The sequence below is a fragment of the Triticum urartu genome, chromosome 3, assembly GCF_003073215.2.
Source record: "Triticum urartu cultivar G1812 chromosome 3, Tu2.1, whole genome shotgun sequence".
NCBI lineage: Eukaryota > Viridiplantae > Streptophyta > Magnoliopsida > Poales > Poaceae > Triticum > Triticum urartu.
Window position 1 is genome coordinate 50,633,661 of NC_053024.1, and position 19,072 is coordinate 50,652,732.

Here is a 19,072-nt window from a genome sequence, read left to right on the forward strand (position 1 = left end):
AGGCTGGGCCAGGCCCGGTCCTGGGCCGGTCATATTTGCTATTTAGTGAAGAGGCCGGGCCTGAGGCCCAAGGCCCGACGGGCTTTTGTAGTGATGGGCCGGGCTTGGGCCTAATTTTTAGGCCCGACGCTTCAGCCGGGCAGGGCCCGGGCCTTGGTTTTTTGCTTTGAACTTGGTTAGGCCCGGCCTGAAGCTCGGCCCGGCCCGAGGGATGGCCAGGTATAAGTATCATAGATCACCGAACAAGGAAATGGTAAATAGATCTTGTACAGAACTTTACATTAAGATTGTAAAATCGAATAAATAAGATGATACTATGATATATACTATACAACAGGATGGTAGTAACTAAAATAATATAATGCAATATGATACTATCCGGTGTGGGATGCCTACGACTTATTTATTATACTATACTACTAATGAACATCAGTGAGCTTTGCATTCATCAATCTCCTTGTGGATCGGCACATTATATGGTGACACCACCAGGAGCAGCTGGTTGCTTCTCTTTGCCGTCAAGCCTACAACGGTGTCCATGTCCAGCTCATCCGGCTGCATTCCGGCAGGGAGGCTCCAGTCGAAATAGTACAGAAGTCGTGCCACGACGAGTTCTACCAAGGCCAATGCAAAGATGTTCCCAGGACACATCCTCCTTCCACTTCCAAATGGCAGGTACTCTAGCTGTGTGCCTTTGTAGTCCGCCGCGTTGTCCTCGAACCTCTCTGGCCTGAACTCCTCTGCATCCTGCCAGTACTCAGGGCTCCTCGCCATCGCCCATGCGTTCACGAAGACGCGAGTGCCCTCCTCGACCCTGTGCCCGCGGACGTCGCAGGTCTCCCTGCAGACACGGGGGAGCAAGAGCGGAACCACCGGGTGAAGCCTCATGGCCTCCTTAACTACCATCTTTGTGTAGCATAGCTCTTCCATGTGAGCCTCATGGTCTTCTGGGTTCTTGTGGTTGAATGCACACCGCACCTCCTTCTGCGCCTTGGCCATTGCGCTTGGGTTCCTTATGAGCTCCGACATGACCCACTCGGTGGTTGATGCAGTCGTCTCCGTCCCTCCAGCGAACATATCCTAATTAGTCGGTCACAAAGCATAGTTTTCACTTTCAATGAGATGTCTAAGAAATTGATTGAAGTTCCATAATTTTGTTGACACAGAAATGTTTACCTTTCGGTCAAAATAATTTGGCAATTTCAGAACTACATGAAAATTCAAATATTTTCTCAAATCTTCCAAATATCTAGTTGAATATTTTAAGTGAATGATTCAGCCCTTTGGCTGAAATGCAAATCGAGTCACTGGTATTGACTGAATTTATTTTGGTGCTTGCTGAAATATTTCTGAAAAGTGAATTCTAGTGATTTTGTTGCAAATATTTCTGAAAGTGGAAGTGAAAACCATGTCACGGAGTTTACATGCACAAGGATGAAAATCCCGTTTCATGCTAGCATTTGAGAGCAGTTAGGTATTATCAGTCCACTCACCGCTATGACTGCCTTGATGTTAGTGGTGCCCATGGGGACCTCGAGCTGCCCCTCGTCCCTGACCCGAAGCAAGACTCTCAGGAGGTCCTCGTCGTCTCCGGTCTTGTTCTGCTCTCGCCGCTCCTCGCACTCCGCGATGATCTTGTCAAGGACCGTGTCAAGCTGCCGGCGTGCTCGCCAGAGCCGGCGCTTCATCCCACTGACGACGTCGACGAACGACAGAGACGGGAAGAGGTCCCCGACGCAGAGGCCCCCGCTGCTCCTGAGAATCACCTCGATCGCCGAAAGGAACTGCGCCTGCAGCTCCCCTGCGCACCCCTCGCCGAACGCCACCTTCGCCGTGACCGTGTTCGTGCACGCCATCACGAGGCCGCCGAGATTCACGGGTTCACCACCTCGGCCGGCTGAGCGGACCGTCTCGACGAGGCGCATGATCTCGCCGCCCCGGACCGGCGCGAACTGCCGGACCTTGCGCGCGCTGAGGAGCTCCGTCGTGCAGAGCCTGCGCATGGTCCGCCAGTACGCGCCGTAGGGCGCGAAGGCGACGTCGAGGTTCCCGTAAAGGCAGATCTCCGAGGCCAGGATGCTGGGCCGCGACGCGAAGCTGAGGTCCTTGTCCCGGAGGACCTCCTGCGCAGCCGCCGGCGAGGAGATGACGACGGCGTCCACCTGGCCCAGCCTGAGGTACATCACCGGGCCGTGCTTCTTGGCCAGGTCACGGAGAGCGACGTGCGGCAGTGGCGTGAGGAGGTGGTGTAGGCTTCCGATGAACGGGAGGCTCCATGGACCAGGAGGCCTTGCTGCTTTGGATTTGCGGCCAAGTAATAAGGACGACAAAAGGATCAAAGGCAATGAGATGAGCAGGAGGGTGGCTGTGGTTAGCTCCATCAGCGTGGAATTACTTCGTATTGCACAAAGCTCACTATTTTACCTGGGAAGAACAGCGAGAGAGCCCATCTTATAAGCCTTGTGATGAAGGCTGCAGTGGAGACAGTGCCTATTTGATTGTTCCAATTTCTAATATAAGTCACCTGTTTCGGGTGTGCTTCATTTGTCCGTTATGGAGTACTCAGTATTTCCTCTGGGATCAAAATACAGTGCCTATTAGATTCTTCTAACTTCTAATGCAAGTCAAATTTTACTTCCGGTGAATCTTTACAATAGATCTGATCTTTTCGTAAAAAAGACAAAATTTACAAAATTTAACCAGGTTTATGAAAAATAATATGAATAGACAAAAGTTTATTTTAGTCCCCCAACTAATTGACAAGTGCAGCTTTTGTTCCTTAATTTTAAAACCAGACAACTTGCACGCTGATCAAAATGCATGCTTTTATTACGTCTCTATCCTGAATAGAAGTGGTTTTGTTGCTGAGTTCGATGGGTCTAACTACCTATAGTTACATTTTTTTGTAGTTATAAAGAATATTGGGGGATGGGTTAGAGATGCTCTAACCATAGTTGGCAAGCCTTCTATAGACTCGGCGTTTTGATTTCTTATGCTTTGCTATTTCAGGTTTGTACTTTCCTTTCTATTTGACATTTTTTGCCTCTATTTTATTAAAACTACATCTTGTTTGGTTGGTTGGAGCTAATTAGATAAAGAAAATAGGAATTCGGGTTATAAGATACGAACCCACCTGTTTGGTTGTAGGGACTGGGGATCTAAAAGGATAGGGAGTGGGAGTTTAGAGTCTAACAACCCCCACCATTTTAATAACGGGGAAGGGGTGAAAATAGGGATAGAAATGATTCAACGAGATCTTGAACCTTCAATGTAACTTAAGTTGTCATCTCTTACTTTTTTCTTAATCATTTATGAATATCCACTAACCAAATAATGGAATAAACATCTCTCTTAAATTCTCAAATATTCTTATCATTCCGCTGCCAAACAAATGATGGGGATTAAAATGAGATGTCACATGTCTAATCCCACCATCACTCCTTCCTCTTAAATCTGAATCCCCTTGAAAAAAGTTGCCAGACACACCGTTAAAGGTTGTGTATGCATTTTGGCACAGAGGCCGGAAACAACAAATTCTTCTACTATTGGAGAACAATGGCTCAGAAGAAGGATTGGGAGAGGCTTTATTGTACTTCGCTACATGTTAGCATGGTATACAATTTTTTATTGAGGGCCTCTTGATTCTCATGAATTTTAAACCACGAGAATAGGGAAAACATACGAATAGAATGTCATGACACCTTAAATACTACAAGTATGTTTGGATGTTTAATTGTGCACATGAAAAATATAGAATTAGAGGATACCCCACGCGTTGTTGTGGGAATTGATTGATGAAAAATTGAGTTGATAACACAAGAGCCAAAATTAAAAGTAAATATGACTTATTATTTTTGATTAGGTATAGTTGTAACAATATTTATTGAATATAAGTAGAATAATTGAATGAAAAACATGTTTCAATGCATGGTTGAATGTGCTAGTGGGTCTTTTCTCATGCATGATTGCATTTCTAGGTGGGCCTTAATTATCTGATTGATAGTTGTATGGTGGGGTAACTTACATGTTAAGATAAGTAAGTTAGTGGGAATGACTTCCTTAGATATATACTCCCTCCGTTCCAAATTACTTGTCTTAGATTTGTGTAGATACGGAGGTATCTCGCACTAAAATGAGTCTAGATACATCCGTATCTAGACAAATCCAAGACAAGTAATTCGGAACGGAGGAAGTAGGATTCTTCACAAAAGGTTGAAATAATGCAAATTTTAGTACAAATGAATCCTAAGGGTGAAAATCCTATATAAATTTTAATCTTAAGAATCAAACAACTCATGTAGGAAAAATTACCGAGGATTGGAATCCTCCAAAATTACTTTTACAATCCTTTGAATCAAAGAGCCCGAAGCCCTAAACAACTTTTATGCCGGACACTCGACGCCAAGTTCTGGGGAAGCAATCAAAGCAGCTCACACGCTTATTAAGATTGATGATCCTCCTATGTTTTTACTATCAAACTTGGTAGAGGATGTAACTGTAAGTCCTTCACGTTATCGCGTGGAATGGAAGAGACGTTGACCTTGGATTCTTCACATTTCTATTGATGCTCAAGTTTGCAAAATAATACCCAGTTTTGGCATGTAGTGCGCTGAAGAATCTCAAAAGATTAATCCTCTGTACGGCCCGTGCGTATCATATCAAAATACAAGCTTAGAAGTCAGCTGTGCCATCTAATGAGCTAAGCGACAATGGCTGCTAAGGGCGTCTCTACCAAATATGGTATTGACATTGGTAGGAAAGATTTGGTGGCGGCTAAGCGTTCAAGTTTTATATAACAAGGCAGGAACTGAAGAAAATCCTCCAAAGTTACAGAAGCAGCCACGCACGCACGCTCGTGCGCACACACACAAGTAGAAAGAAGAATTAACAGCAGGGCGTTTGATCTTGACTTCACGTGAAGGCATCCAATAGATAAAAAAAAAATTGCATTGTCCAGGGACTCTTTAATCATGGTGAACGGGAATCCTGCTTGTAGTGTCATTTTATCTCTTTTATTAGTGATAGTAGAGAGTGATGCTAATCGATCGAAGTGTCAACTCTTTAGTTGGTGATGTCAGGCCATGTCCAACACGGACGCTTGTCATAAGCGTCAGGATCCAATTCCCGTCTGTTTTGGCCACGTAGGCATGGTTTTAGAAACATATTCCAAAAATATATTTTAACAATATAGTGAATTTGTTCTAAATACATAATGAGCATTTTTAATACAAGATGAATAGTTTCCTACTCCCTCTGTTTCAAAGTACTTGTCGTGTAAGTATTTTGGAACCGAGGGAGTAATAGACGTCAGCCTTTCTTAAAACATTTAGCTGAAAAACACGACGGATATGTTTAATACATGGTGAATATTTTAGAACAATTTCCTAAGAGGTGTGTGAAAATCTTGGTTCTTCTATGGCCTTGCTCATTTTGTCTCTGTGCAATCTGACTCTTCTGCTTTAGTTTTCTTTGCGTGAATTTGGTGAAACTGAAAATGATTACCGGCTATCCAAGTCATCGATTTAGAAATTACAATGGTGACTTTGGTTGTGATTCAAAAAGAAGAAGAAAGAAAATCAACAAAATGTTTTCACTGTATTTTTTTCATATGTCATTTTAGAAGACTTTGACACCCCCAAGGCACTGTATTGTCCGTTTTGTGCAATCTGGCAAAACAATTTTTTCTTTTGGCGAGAAGTATAAGTTTTAGAATTAATTCCACTTTTTACATAAATCGAGGGGACCCATACAACAGTCTACAGTCCGGCCGCAGAGGAGGCTCGCCAAGCGGCTTAGAGCATCTCCAGCCGTTCGCCCCCGGGCTAGAAAAAAGCGCCGCTTGGGGACGAACCGGTGATATTTTCGGCGTGGGGGCGATCGGCTTCCCAGCCGCCACCCCCAGGTTGGCCCCAGACATTTAAAAAAACATAATTGGGCAAATTTCGGTAAACACGGCATACATTCGGCGATATTTAGGCGGTTCATAGTTTTTTTTACATATAGAGACATAATAATAAGTCTACTAAAAAGAAGGAAAAAAAGGCCGCGCCTATAGGCCGAAGAACTAGCTGAACACGCCGAAGTCGCTGCCGTCGTCGTCCTCCTTCTCCTCCTTCACGCGGCCGTCCCTGCTGGACCCCTGCCCGGGGTCCCCCTGGCGGACAGGTTTGGCCGGCGGTGGCACCTCGTCGTCGCTGTCCTCGAGAACGATGACGCCTCCCTCGTCACAGCCACGGCACCGAGTGGCGATCTCCTCCAGGGCGCGGGGCTGGCGCTCCAACTCCGTCCGCGCCCAGTCCTCCCGCGCCCACTTCATGGCGGCCTTATCGTCGATGGCAGCCTCGTCGTTGTGCTCGTGCTTCACGGGGCCGAGCCCCGGCTCCGTCTTCGGCCTGACGAGGCGGGAGGATAAACCGCCGCTGCCCTCATTGATGACGACGCCGTGGTTGCGCCGGCCGAGCGTCGTTTACACTTAAGAGCATCGGTGCCCCGGGGGAGTGGGAGGAGGAGCGGGAGGAGGAGGAGGACCCGCCCAGCATCCTCCTCATCACCCATGGACCGCATGTCCGGCGGGGGACTGGGGCGGCCGGGTACGTCAACGGCGGGTCGTTGCCACCCTCGAGGTACTCGAGGACGGCGTGCAGCATGCGCCGGGGGCGCCCCACCACAGGCGGCGGACGTCGCTGTTGTTGCGCCCCCTCGCCAGTGGCACGTTGTTGGTGGAGGCCAGCTGCTCCGCCTGCCAGCTTAGAATAACGCCGCCCACGCCCCGTGGTTGCCGGCGTCGTACTACGGGAGGGCTCGCTCCTCCTCTGACAGAGACGCCCGCGCACGGTCGATCTTGGCCTGGAAGTAGTGGGGGTGCTCGACGTCGGGCAACGGGGGGACGGGGACGCCCTCGGGGCTGAGCCTCCGCCGCCCCGGCGCGCGCATGTCGGGAGGCGCCGGGTAGTATGCTTCGTGGAGAAGATGCGCTTCTCACTCGTGCAGAGAGCGGCGGCCGAAGCCATCGGCCACCGCCCCATCGCTGGGGAACCTTTCGCCCATCGTCTGTGCGTGCACGGGGAGAGAGGGGGCTCCGGGCTGGGTGTGTTCACCGGCAAGGCAGGGCGGCTTATATAGCGGCTGGGGGCGGCGTTGTGTGTACGCGCGGCGGGGAGGGGGCGCGTCGCCTCACCGCACCGCCCGTGAGGAATCAATGGAAGACTGACCGGCGGCAGCCTTGCATTGATTACTCGCGGGAAATCGAGGCGATGAGGACGACGAGGCGCGGGGGTCGCTGACTCGGCGGGCTCGCCGTTCTTTCACGCCAAAATCAGTTTTCCCGGCGCCCCGGGCGCTCCCAGCACATCAGGTTCGGCCTGAGTCCGCCGGCGCCAGTTTCGGCCCAAACCGGCAAAAAAGAGCTTCTGGAGGGTGCGACTGGGCTGATTTTTAGACGCCGGTATTAAAAAATGACCTTGGGGACGTGGCTGAAGATGCTCTTAGTTTGCGATCGTTTGGCATTCCACATGCATGCCGTGCTGTCGGCGTCCGTCTGTGATGGCTAGCCGGTGGTCAAGCGTATTGGCGTCCATGCTAGTGCGGGCAATTTTGACTATTTTGACCTGTGGACGAAATCAATTCACAAAATGAACTGCCCGTGAAACTATTTCACAGCACTGACCCTTTTGTGTAGCGCCCGCCACGCAGGCGCCACACCCTACGGTGCAGCGCCTAGCTCGGGGGCGTTGCACCTCAGTCCACCGTGGCAGCCCCTGGGCCCGCACCCAGCAGTGCAGCGCCTCAGAGCTAGGCGCTGCACCGTAATGTGCAGCGCCCGGCCCGCAGGCGCTGCACTGTGACTTAGATGCCAGCCGCCCGCTGCCCCCCCCCACCCCCCCCATTCGTTCCAGAGGAGTTACAGAACAGGCGGCCGGCGGCTTCCTCCTCTCCCCCTCTCAATCCCCTCTTAAAAAATCTTCAAATCTGACGATTTGGCCCGTGGATTCCTTCACCAATCCATCCTAGAAGATACTTTTCTCCGATCCCCTTCTTTCTATCCATAGAATGTATGCTATTTCGGAGATTTGAGGAACCCTTGTTTGAATCTTGTGTGTATTAGATTTAGGGAATTTTTGTTTGAATCTTGCATGTATTAGATTTGGGGAACCCTTGTTAGACTAGAATGTGGTTTGGATACATAGGTTGACATGTTATTTATATAGTTTGGATACATAGGTTGACATTTTATTTATATGGAAAAGATATTTGTATTGAATCTTGCATGAGGTAGGCTTAGTTTAGTTTATTGAAATTACATTTGTATTGGCAAGAATGGTTTGGATACATATGCTTTGTATTTTGCATCTAGTAGGCGTACTTTAGTTTATTTGTATTGAAAAGATAATCGTGTTGACAAGAAAGCTTTCTTTCAAAATTGTTAGGATGGTTTGGCTTCTCGATGATCACTGGGACAAACAACACCGGTCGTACGCTATGGCGGTGGAGCAGCGGGTAATAATGAAAGTGGCCTGTTTTATGAATTTCGTATTTATTTCAAACACAAATGCCCCATATGTAATGTTATGAATTGTTTGTTTGTAGGCGCTTGCACCTTTGAAGCTTCGTTCTCACGGGGTCACCCTTGGGTGGATGCGCTATGATGAGCGATACACACCGTATGTAAGGGAGACAGGACTTCTCCCTTTCATTCATATGGTCAGACGGTCGACGCCACCCAACAATGCTCCAGCACTCACCGCGCTTATTGATCATTGGCGGCCGGAGACACATAGTTTCCATCTACGGACCGGGGAGATGACAGTGACGCTCCAGGATATTGCTATGATCACCGGTCTTCCTATCGATGGGAATCCTCTATGTATGAGCACCGACTCCGATGGGTGGCGCGCGCAGATGCATGCCCTTATCGGTATGGTTCCTCCGGAGCCTCCGGAACCAGCAGCAGAAAACAAGAAGAAGGAAAGAGTCGCAGCCGGTGCTACTTTCACGTGGATTACTGAGCACTTTGGTACTTGCCCACCGGAAGCTGATGAGGACACGGTCAAGATATATGCTCGTGTCTACATGTGGTATGTGATATCCAGGACTATGTTTGCTGATGGCACAGGCAAGAATGCTCCATGGATGTGGCTGAAGGCGTTGACCGTCTTCGATAGCAAATGGAGTTGGGGTTCGGCGACACTGGCTTACTTGTGTGCGAGCAATTTGTTCAACAAAGTGGCGAACCGCTTCTCGGAGAAAGCAAGACAACAATCTTGAAGATCATCGGCCAACTCCTTAAGGCCACATGCCCTATAGAAGTTCGAACAAAAGTGCCTCATGCACCATTGATGGTGCAACAGAGCATGCCCGGGAATGTCAATCTCCACTGCGTTAAGAATTCCTGCATGCCGATCCGATATGACACAAATTTTCCTTTGAGCGGGTAACACCTTCGTCCTCAAAAGACGCATAAACCACTCCCAGTTGTCATTGTTCTCCGCCTCAACCAAAGCAAATGCCAATGGCAACACCCGGTTATTGGCATCACTTGCTATCGCAACCAACAAGGTGCCCTTGTATTGTCCGGTCAAGAACGTGCCATCAATGGAGATGACCAGCCTACAGTGTTCGAAAGCCCTCACGCATTGCTCGAACGCCCAAAATGCACGGCCAAATACTCGGACTTTCTTTCCTTCATAAACCGTTGTTTGGTGCCCATGAGGCTCGACAACATGAACCATGCCCGGGTTTGTGGCGGCCATGGCTAACAACAACCTAGGGATTCGGTTGTATGCTTCCTCCCAAGTACCATACAACATCTTAAATGCGGCTTGCTTCGCCTTCCATGCCTTGCCGTATTTCACCTTGTAATGAAAGATGGCTTTCACAAGGTCAATGACATGTTGGACGCTCATTGTTGGAAGTGTGGATATTGAGTTGGAGAGCCTGTAAGCGATGAACTCAGACGTGAGTTGTCTGTGGTCTTGGGACACAATCTTGCCATCCACCCTTTTGCCTCGGCACATGTGAGTTGGCACACAACTCACTACGTGCCAAGCGGGACCTCCTTTCCATGGTCTTGCACGCACAATCCACGGACATATTTCATCTTCACATGCACATGCAACCGTGTAGCGCATATTGACGTCCGAATGCACCACCTTGTGTGGACGATAATGCGTAACCGAGTAGTTGTCGAGCCACATCTTCAATTCCAAGAAGGTTTCGAACTTACACCCTTTACCAATCCGGTTCTTGTCGTCTCCCAAATCACGGTGAGAGCTTGGCCTAACCCCAAGAGATATAGATTTGCCACCATCCACAACGGCTTCATCCGCGAGACTAACATCCTTGAACAATGGTGTCTTGTGATCCCGACCGAATACCTTCTCGAAAGCTTCGGCCTCCTTCACCGTGAACCTCTCCTCATCAACTTGTTCATCGGGACCTTCGTCATCCGAATCCGATGCATATGCACGGGAAAAAGGGATGGAATGGTCCATTGTCTCTTGCAAATGATATTTGTCAAGATCACCCACATTGTTGTCATGGAGATCAACTTCATTGTCATCGTCTGCATACTCATCATTGTCCTCTTGCAAAGCTTCATCTTGGTTGTTTGTAAACGGGCTCAATGTTGGCCTCACTTCTTGGGTCAAAAGAGGTTCAACAATTTCATCTCGCTTCAAGGGTGGGGGGCTACTAGCAACCAAAGGGGAGGGTTTCCGGTTCAAGTCCAAATGCAAATTTGAATCAACCTTCTTCGTTGCAAATAACTCAAGAGCCTTGTCAAGTGAATCGGCCACCGTTTCCTTGTATGCAACCCAACGTTGCTCCGAGTTGATACGCATTGTCTTCCAACGGATGTGCATTCCAAAACCTACATTATGCCTTCCCTCCAACTCAACGATATCACTAGGGTCCATCCAATTCAAATCTTTCCTCACTTGTTGCAAGAGCTCCGCATAGTTAGGACTACTATCAAACAACATATCTAGCTCATCCGGATCCGGTTCAATATTGCCTTTCAAGAAGGCGTCTTTGTCCCCATGATGAACAAACACACATGTTCTTCCCATCCCTATAAGCATTCAAACAACACATCGTAACATTGCTTCCATGAGTACTAATTTAAGGATTAACACGGAATACAAACCCTAATATATATATATATCAAACAACAACCCTAACCCTAACCCTAACCATAACCCTAACCCTAACCATAACCCTAACCCTAACCATAACCCTAACAATAACCCTAACCATAACCCTAGCACCAACATAAGAACACCCATAAGAATAACCGTAACATACTAACAAAGCCTAATCATACGAAATTGGCAAACAAAGATCTCACATCTCCATGCAAATCTCTAGATCCAAACAAAACTAGGGTTTCCCAAACTAGCATTACTTGGATCAAAACAAGGGATCGGAGAAGATTACCTTGAGGGAGGGTATGACTTCGAAATATATATATCAAACAACAACCCTAACCCTAACCCTAACCATAACCCTAACCCTAACCATAACCCTAACCCTAACCATAACCCTAACAATAACCCTAACCATAACCCTAGCACCAACATAAGAACACCCATAAGAATAACCGTAACATACTAACAAAGCCTAATCATACGAAATTGGCAAACAAAGATCTCACATCTCCATGCAAATCTCTAGATCCAAACAAAACTAGGGTTTCCCAAACTAGCATTACTTGGATCAAAACAAGGGATCGGAGAAGATTACCTTGAGGGAGGGTATGACTTCGAAATCCACAGACAAATTCTTCAAATTTGCAAGTTTTGGGAGAGGATTTGAGAGGGGGAGAGAGTGGGAGAGGGGGCAAAGCTCGGGTTGGGGTGTGTGGGGTGAGGGGAGTGGGGGAGGGGGGCCCAGCCGCTGGATAAGTCACAGTGCAGCGCCCGAACGCTAGGCGCTGCACATTACATGTGTGGCGCCTAGCTAGGAGGCGCTGCACTGCTGGGTGCGGGCCCAAGGACTGCCACGGTGGACTGGCGTGCAACGCCCCCGAGCTGGGCGCTGCACCGTAGGGTGTGGCGCCTGCGTGGCGGGCGCTACACAAAAGGGTCAGTGCTGTGAAATAGTTTCACGGGCAGTTCATTTTGTGAATTGATCTCGTCCACAGGTCAAAATAGTCAAATTTGCCGCTAGTGCGTCGCGAGTGTGACATCGGGCTCGATCTGCCGAAGGTGTGCACAGGGTCGATCCTGAGATTTCAGGGGCCCAAGGCGAAACTATACGAGTCCATTTACGATACATCAACCAAATTTGGACAGTATATTTTCATGGTTCGATACTACACTAAATTTTTGGTAGTATATTAATTAGTTAGGTGCATTTTTGGCAGTTCATTGTTTGTTTCTGTTGTGTGCTGGCGGGAGGGCCAGCTACGGCGAGGACGTAGTGGAACAAATTCCTCAGGTCCGTCGTGTTGGGAGGGACTATTCCTCGAGTCGTCGGAGTTCACTGACCGTGTTCCCCCGGCGACGTCCGTTCCCTCTCCATGACCACAGCCGCATCACAAGAAGCTGGTCTCGAATACAGACAGCCGCATCACAAGAAGTCGGTTTAACTAATTCTCATAAAAATTAACCAGTATGTCTTTGAGGAGAATTTTGCCTGATTCATTATGACCGTTGGATCAAACTAATACTACTCATTATATGGAGTAGTATGATGTACTGTAAAAAAAACTCAAGATATATATGCAAGCAAACACCGACGACAACTGGGAGGCTGGTTGTTGTCGTTGTTCCCCTTGTTTGTCTGTTTAGTTTGGTTCTTGGTTGGTAGGTAGCTGCTTGTTTCTTAGCAGATTTGTCCACGTTCAAGCAGAAGATCAATCTCGGTACGATCTTCTTTATTGAAACCTCTATGGTTATATAAAAGTATATTAAAATGAGGAGGGTATCAACACCCATACTTCTATAAGAAATAAGGGTTGGTGACATGCAAACGATCTTGAGTTCTTGACCATCTAATACAGTCAGCCCCAATGGCTCCTGAATCATTTAGACCTTGTATATTACTGTATATCATAATTGCACACATCTAAGAGGAAGCTAATAGGCCGAGAGGAAAATAAAAGGAATTGTTTGATCTTACGTGCTTGCTGAATTTCAATTGCCTGAAAATATTTGAAAATCTCATTCACTAAAATTGGCACACCGGTAACCGTAAAGTTACCCTTTTTGGAGTTGTGCTTTTTTAGTGAAATATTAGTGCAATTTCTTGTTCATGGATTATATTATATATGAAGTGACGAACGGCTCATGTAGCACCCTGATGACCAACGGCGCCACTTTCACACAACTCCACGTGGAAACATGCATGTCATGTGGGTGAAATAGATGTACTCGCAAGGCTTACAACAGACCTAAACTAGTTATGCGACATGTTTCAAAGGAAGGGTGGATGGTTTAGCGGTAAGAACTAAGCATGCCTTGTCTTCCTCCCTCGCATCTCTCACGAGGAAGAACCCATGAGGCGCTCAAACGGTTGGCAAGTTTTAATTACTAAGGTTAAAGTTGTTCTGTGATTAAGTCAACAAGATCCAAGTCGTCCAAAAACATGACTATTCGAGTAGATTTATCCCCACGGAGGTGTGGTACACCAAATGTACCCATACACGTTCATCCATCTCTTGCAGTACGCTGGTTATTGGCACATTATATGCATGAACCGATGGAAGTGGATCGACACGACACTCCCCTACGCTACATCCAAGTCCAGGAAGCGACCTGATTTAGTCGACACCAAATCGAGAGCCCGGCCGTAGTTCCAAGTCGGACCCAATCAAATGCGAGGGGTTCCAACTTCCAAGGTGAATGTTGCCCCGAACCAGAGTCAACCCTTTGTATCAGCTCCACTAAGTTTACGTATCACCAAGGGATTTCTCATCGGTGGCACAAAAGTATGAAAGGCAAATGAAAAACCCTAGCTGCTCGGTAGCTCGTGTAGGCCAAGACCAAGGGCCACCACCACTGGTGGCCCATACACCTCCACTCCTCGCCGTCATCCACTAGACGCACATCGTCACCGTCGGGATCCTCTGCGCACATGGCCCTAGTAAGCCTAAGTTGCCTTTTTTGGAGTTGTGCATTTTTAGTGAAATACTAGTGCAATTTTTTGTTTGTATTTATCTCTCTTTCTCTCTTTGGTTGAACGTTGACCCAAAAGCCAGGAAATGTTACCTAGATTTCAAACAGAAAAAAAAACAGCTAACCTAAGTCTAGCCTCCACAAATTGGCCAGGTCAACGACGACCGAAGACCACAAGTTTGGGTCAATAACTTTGATATCGACAGCGCATGGTTAGCTCACAAAACATACTCCCCCGATTAGTGATCTAAAAAGTCTTGCACTCCCAGTACTGCATTTCTTTACAGAGGAAGTATAAATCTGCAACACGTGCGTGCATTCTAGGCTTGCTCAATGTATCTGCTAAATGTGGATTATTGCTGCTCAATTATAGCACAAAGCAAGTCTAAAGAGAGAGATCAGATCAGATGGGTAAAACAGTATCCTAGGGGAGGCTCCTTTTTAACCCACCACTACTCCTACCAGCATTCCTTTTCACTTTTGTTGAGTCAGCCAAGGCAGCCCAGCCAGCCAATCCTTGCTCACCCAGCTCTGCTAAGCTGCCTCCCCATCCTCCTCCCTCCTCCCTCCTGGAGGATTCTTCCCCTCCTCCTCCGCCTTTCTCCGCCCAGCAGAGATTGCATCCGATTCCAGTTCCAGACCCAGCTCCATCCTCCTCCAAACCCTAGACCCAAGCAATCAAGCAGTCCGTCGCCTTCACCTCGTCCCCCTCCCCCATCTTGCCGTCTCCGTCCATGTGACCGACTTTCTTGGCCCAAGCAGCAGAGCCGGGGCGGAGCGGCGGCTATGGCGGCGGCGTGCGCGGCGGCGCGGATGTTCGCCTACAACGCGACGCTGTGCGCGTGCGACCCGGGGTACTACCTGTCGCCCAACGGCACGGCCTGCGTGTCCCTCCCGGCGTCCGGGGACGGCAACACCTTCGCCGACTGGCAGGTCGGGGCCGTCGGGGCCGGGTCCCGCAACCAGACGCTCTACTTCCTGGCCCCGGTCCTCTCCCTCGACGCCGTCCGCCGCCTCACCCAGTCCCAGGCCGTGCTCCTCTTCACCGCGCTCGTCACCCTCCTCTCCTGGCTCGCCTTCTGCGCCGCCGCCAGGCTCGCCGGCCGCGACCCCTCCGGCAACAAGAAGCTCTTCCGCGCCCGCTTCTGGATCAGCCGCCTCGACTGCATCTTCGACACCCAGCACTGGGCGGTCAGTACTACTCCTCACTAACATCCATTGGTTGATTGATTTCCTTTTTCGTTGCACACATTATTTCCAGAGGCCAAAGCATCCACACATTCATCGATTGCTTTCCCTTCTTGTGCCACACATTCAGTAATTAATCAAGCAAGCAAAGTAGGAATTTCCGGATAAATAAATAAAATTACTGTTACAGCTTCGTTTGCTTCGCCTAGGCGTCTTGGATTGCTTCGCCTTCCCCCAAGCGTTTCCTCCTACTTTTCCTCCTGGTTGGCTGCTTGCTTCCGTGTGGCGAATTGGGATTGCCTTTTGAAATTTTTACCATTATTTGCCTGCTGTGTAACACACGTGTACTCTTGTCGCAATCAGCATATCCATAATATATCTTTCTGATCTGAAAGTAGGTTGCAATTGCTGTCCAAATGTAGGCTGACCAGCAAGTGCTCAAGAAGAGGAAGACAGAGCTGGGTGGGATGTGCTCGGTTGCTGCCCTCATACTCTTCATTGGATTAGTCACTGTGTAAGTCAGCTTCACAAAATTCATCTAGTCTAGTACAATACTCAACTGGAGTGATGCTCACTCGAAATGTGTTGATGCAGGCTGCTGTACCAAGCCATCAATAGGCGCAACATCGAAGTGCATCGAGTCAAGCCGGCCAACGCTCCTGATCTCTTGGCTTTCGTCAACGACATCGAGTTCCACATCACCACCATCTCGAGCATGTCCTGCTCCCAAGTGACCCCGCCTTCGATGATCGCGATGGGGACGCCCGGGTTCATGGACTTCAGGGTGTTGCCTCTCTCGACGCTCTTGACCTACAGTTGCCAGAACACGAGCCAGGGGCCGTCTATCACGCTCAAGTGCAGCGGCTGCAGAATGCCTCCAAGGGACCACTACGTGTCCTGGCAGTTTGTTGACCTGCCGAGGCGACCGGCAATAGCTGTTGGCTTCCAGTTCAACCTGACTACCAAGCAAACCGGGGACGATGAGCACGTGAGCTTTGTCAGTGGGACCATAAACTCTGACAACTATGGCGACGAGAAGCTCAAGACATTCAGAGGGAGAGACTCCAACGTGCTCAAGATTCAGCTGTTTCCCCAGATATACAACAAACTTAACAACTTGAAGCTCTTGCAGCCGCTGCTTCAGGACTTCACTCCAGGGTCTACCTTTTCGGATGTCAGCAGCTTGAATGCTTCCCTGCAGAACCCTACAGATGGAGTATTAAATACTACGCTCTACATAAGTTATCTTTCAGATTACATCGTGGAGATTAGTAACGAAAGTGTCATAGGCCCAGGTGAGTCTCTTATGATGACAAGGCTGAGCATTTTTCTGTTTGATACTCTGTATGTGCTATCTTTCCAGTCTATTTAGTGCCCAAGTCTTTTTTGCTGTGCGCATGATTTGCTAGTAACCGATTGCTTATGGTTATGGGTTATTATAGCAATATTGCTTCAGATTGAACTACTAACTACCATATGAATAGTATCAAACATTTGCTCCATGATAGGTTTTCCAAATCCTAGAGGATCTGTATTTAGTAGTGTGTGGCTAATTAAATTTGATCTTGATCTAGCTGTTTGATTTGGTTAAACATAGTTATAGTTATACTAGTTTAAACTGATCATGTTACTGCAGATATGAATATATGGTTACAAAAGGCTTTCTACTTGTAGCATATAGGAAATTTGCTTCCAGCTCACAGCGGGTTTCACTTAGTAGAACCATCCTCCATTGTTATTTCCTGAGACTAAAAGTAGCTTAACCCTGAATCCCTGGCACGGCAACAAATCCTGAATTTCTTCTCCAGATATGAAAGTACTTAAAACAGAAGCAACTTATAGGTTGTGTGATATTTCTCAAGACGATTTTCCACATGCCTGCACACCAAATAGGCCATAAACAATAGCCTTGTGCCGTTGCGCGCCCCGTAGATACATACTTTTATGGTTATAATGAGGGCCCACTTGTGAGAAAGTTGGCCCAAGTGTCCAACAGAACACCCTGGCAGTTATATGGGTTGTGAATTTGAGCATTAGCTACCTAATTTGTGCAGTTTCCATTTCTATCATCTAATAGCGATTGTTTCATGCAGTCAGTATAATTGCGAGTATTGGTGGCCTTTATGCCTTCAGTATAGCGATATTTCTCTGCCTCATGGCTCAAGTAAGTTCATGGACAATTTACTGTTTTTTTTTTACTTTGTGACACTGAAAAAAAGGAATAAGCATGCGACGACGTGTAAACTGATTTGGTATGCAACTGACTATTATTTGGACTCTTCAGTGTGAAGCTAGGATAAAGAAGCTCCGTAATGAGGATACAAGAATGCTGAAAATTCTGAGCAAACGGCGAGCTCAACAGAATTGGGATAAGGTGAAGCATTGCTTGGTCCAACGATGAACATCATATAATATACATGGCATCCATGGGGCTGCATCTCTGATTAATAAATGATACTGATTTTGTTGTTTATAGGTGAGAAAGTTTGTGATGTATACCTGGGGCCCTAGCAACTTGGATCCAAGTGACAGAAGTGGCAAGTACCCTGAAGCTTCAATGATGGATTCTCTCCATGAATCCTTCCACAAGAAAAGAAAACCGACTAGACGAGCTACCTCGATTGCTACCAGAACGATGAGAGATCATCCTGATGTGGTAAATTAAATGCCCCTTTTTAATAGTGTCTACTGATAAATTTTGTGCACTATAGTACTATATCTAGTTTTGCAAGTTTGTGTTGTTATTCCATTCAGTTTGTCGAATCCTACTAGTACTTTTCTTTAGAAAAAATCTTACCTTCTGTGCATGATACCGCGTGCAGGGAGCAATTGACATTGAAAGAGCTGGGTAAATGCAGCAGTAGACAACAACCTTGACGCGCCTGTATGGACGACTCCTGCAGGAAGAAGTTTGTATGGTTGAGTGACGCGACCAGCCATACCGGAGATTCTTTTATTTTTGTCAATATGATCTATCTCAAGGCAAAAATTGTACAGCGGTAGGTAGGTTGTAAAGTTGCAAATAGCTTGATTTCGTTGGACGGGCACGATTCCTTTTCTTAAGCATGTGATGAATGGGATTATGGATGTGTGACTGGATCTCCTTTTCTTTTCAGCAATTCATCCATCCATGTGAACTTGCAATAGCCTAGAAGACCCCTTTTGTTGTTAGTTCCTGTAGTGGATTACTTTATGTTTTTTTAGAAGGGGATAACTTTTCCGTGTTCCCTCCTTTTATGCCACCACTGAAAGGTGGAACTGGATCAATTATGTCAAGCCATTTAGTTGGGAATCTTAAAGTAGATGGCAGTAAATAAATTAAGGGTGTTGTTTTGCTGAAGGAGTAAACAGCCCTCTGCGGTACCTAAAGTTAACATGAGTTGTAAAAATCACCATAACATTTTCACAATTGTGGCTATCAAATCAATCAACTGCCACACACAAAATGCATAGTTGTTGTAATTTGACTATTCGTTATGTATGATGAGCCTTTTTCCCCCGAGAAAATAATGTCTAACACGAGTAAACTAATACTCCTTTTGTTCCCCCTTTGTTCCTTTATTAGCACTGCAAATGCGCACTACAATTCGGAACTTTAGCAACAACAAAAAAAGGGACTATAAAGAGGAATGGAGGGAGTATTTGAGTTGCATGGGCTGACCAAATTCTCCAACAAATTTCCCAAGTAATTCCCTTGGATGGTGCGCAACAAAGTAAATTCATAAAATTTGGAGGAATGAAGACAGTGAGTAGAGGGAAGTCCATTGAAG

General features: G+C 47.3%; 3 protein-coding genes across 3 annotated transcripts; 2 read left to right on the forward strand and 1 right to left on the reverse strand.

Moving 5' to 3' along the window:
• Nucleotides 1-251: 251 nt before the first annotated feature.
• On the reverse strand, nt 252-2,713 carry LOC125547908 (9-beta-pimara-7,15-diene oxidase-like). Its single transcript, XM_048711645.1, has 2 exons — nt 1,494-2,713; nt 252-1,080 (listed from the first exon to the last, which is right to left on the reverse strand). Exons 1-2 carry the CDS (start codon nt 2,379-2,381, stop codon nt 430-432), a joined length of 1,539 nt encoding a protein of 512 aa, XP_048567602.1. The 5' UTR covers nt 2,382-2,713; the 3' UTR covers nt 252-429.
• Nucleotides 2,714-8,118: 5,405 nt separating this feature from the next.
• LOC125547909 (protein MAIN-LIKE 1-like) lies at nt 8,119-10,398 on the forward strand. The gene is made up of 2 exons (XM_048711646.1): nt 8,119-8,496; nt 8,587-10,398. The coding sequence occupies exons 1-2, from the start codon at nt 8,428-8,430 to the stop codon at nt 9,262-9,264; spliced, it is 747 nt and encodes a 248-aa protein (XP_048567603.1). The 5' UTR covers nt 8,119-8,427; the 3' UTR covers nt 9,265-10,398.
• A 4,193-nt stretch (nt 10,399-14,591) lies between these two features.
• On the forward strand, nt 14,592-18,448 carry LOC125542750. The gene is made up of 7 exons (XM_048705922.1): nt 14,592-15,305; nt 15,725-15,816; nt 15,897-16,597; nt 17,396-17,466; nt 17,587-17,676; nt 17,779-17,958; nt 18,125-18,448. Exons 1-7 carry the CDS (start codon nt 14,901-14,903, stop codon nt 18,152-18,154), a joined length of 1,569 nt encoding a protein of 522 aa, XP_048561879.1. The 5' UTR covers nt 14,592-14,900; the 3' UTR covers nt 18,155-18,448.
• The last annotated feature ends 624 nt before the right edge of the window (nt 18,449-19,072 follow it).

Bases quoted from the DNA above. Each gene is read 5' to 3' on its own strand.
- LOC125547908 (XM_048711645.1), bottom strand. From the start codon at position 2,381: ATGGAGCTAACCACAGCCACCCTCCTGCTCATCTCATTGCCTTTGATC. The intron at 1,081-1,493 runs GTGAGTGGACTG...CCGACTAATTAG, and splicing joins ACATCAAGGCAGTCATAGCG to GATATGTTCGCTGGAGGGAC.
- LOC125542750 (XM_048705922.1), top strand. From the start codon at position 14,901: ATGGCGGCGGCGTGCGCGGCGGCGCGGATGTTCGCCTACAACGCGACG. The intron at 15,817-15,896 runs GTAAGTCAGCTT...GTGTTGATGCAG, and splicing joins TTCATTGGATTAGTCACTGT to GCTGCTGTACCAAGCCATCA. The intron at 17,959-18,124 runs GTAAATTAAATG...TACCGCGTGCAG, and splicing joins TGAGAGATCATCCTGATGTG to GGAGCAATTGACATTGAAAG.
- LOC125547909 (XM_048711646.1), top strand. From the start codon at position 8,428: ATGGTTTGGCTTCTCGATGATCACTGGGACAAACAACACCGGTCGTAC. The intron at 8,497-8,586 runs GTAATAATGAAA...GTTTGTTTGTAG, and splicing joins CTATGGCGGTGGAGCAGCGG to GCGCTTGCACCTTTGAAGCT.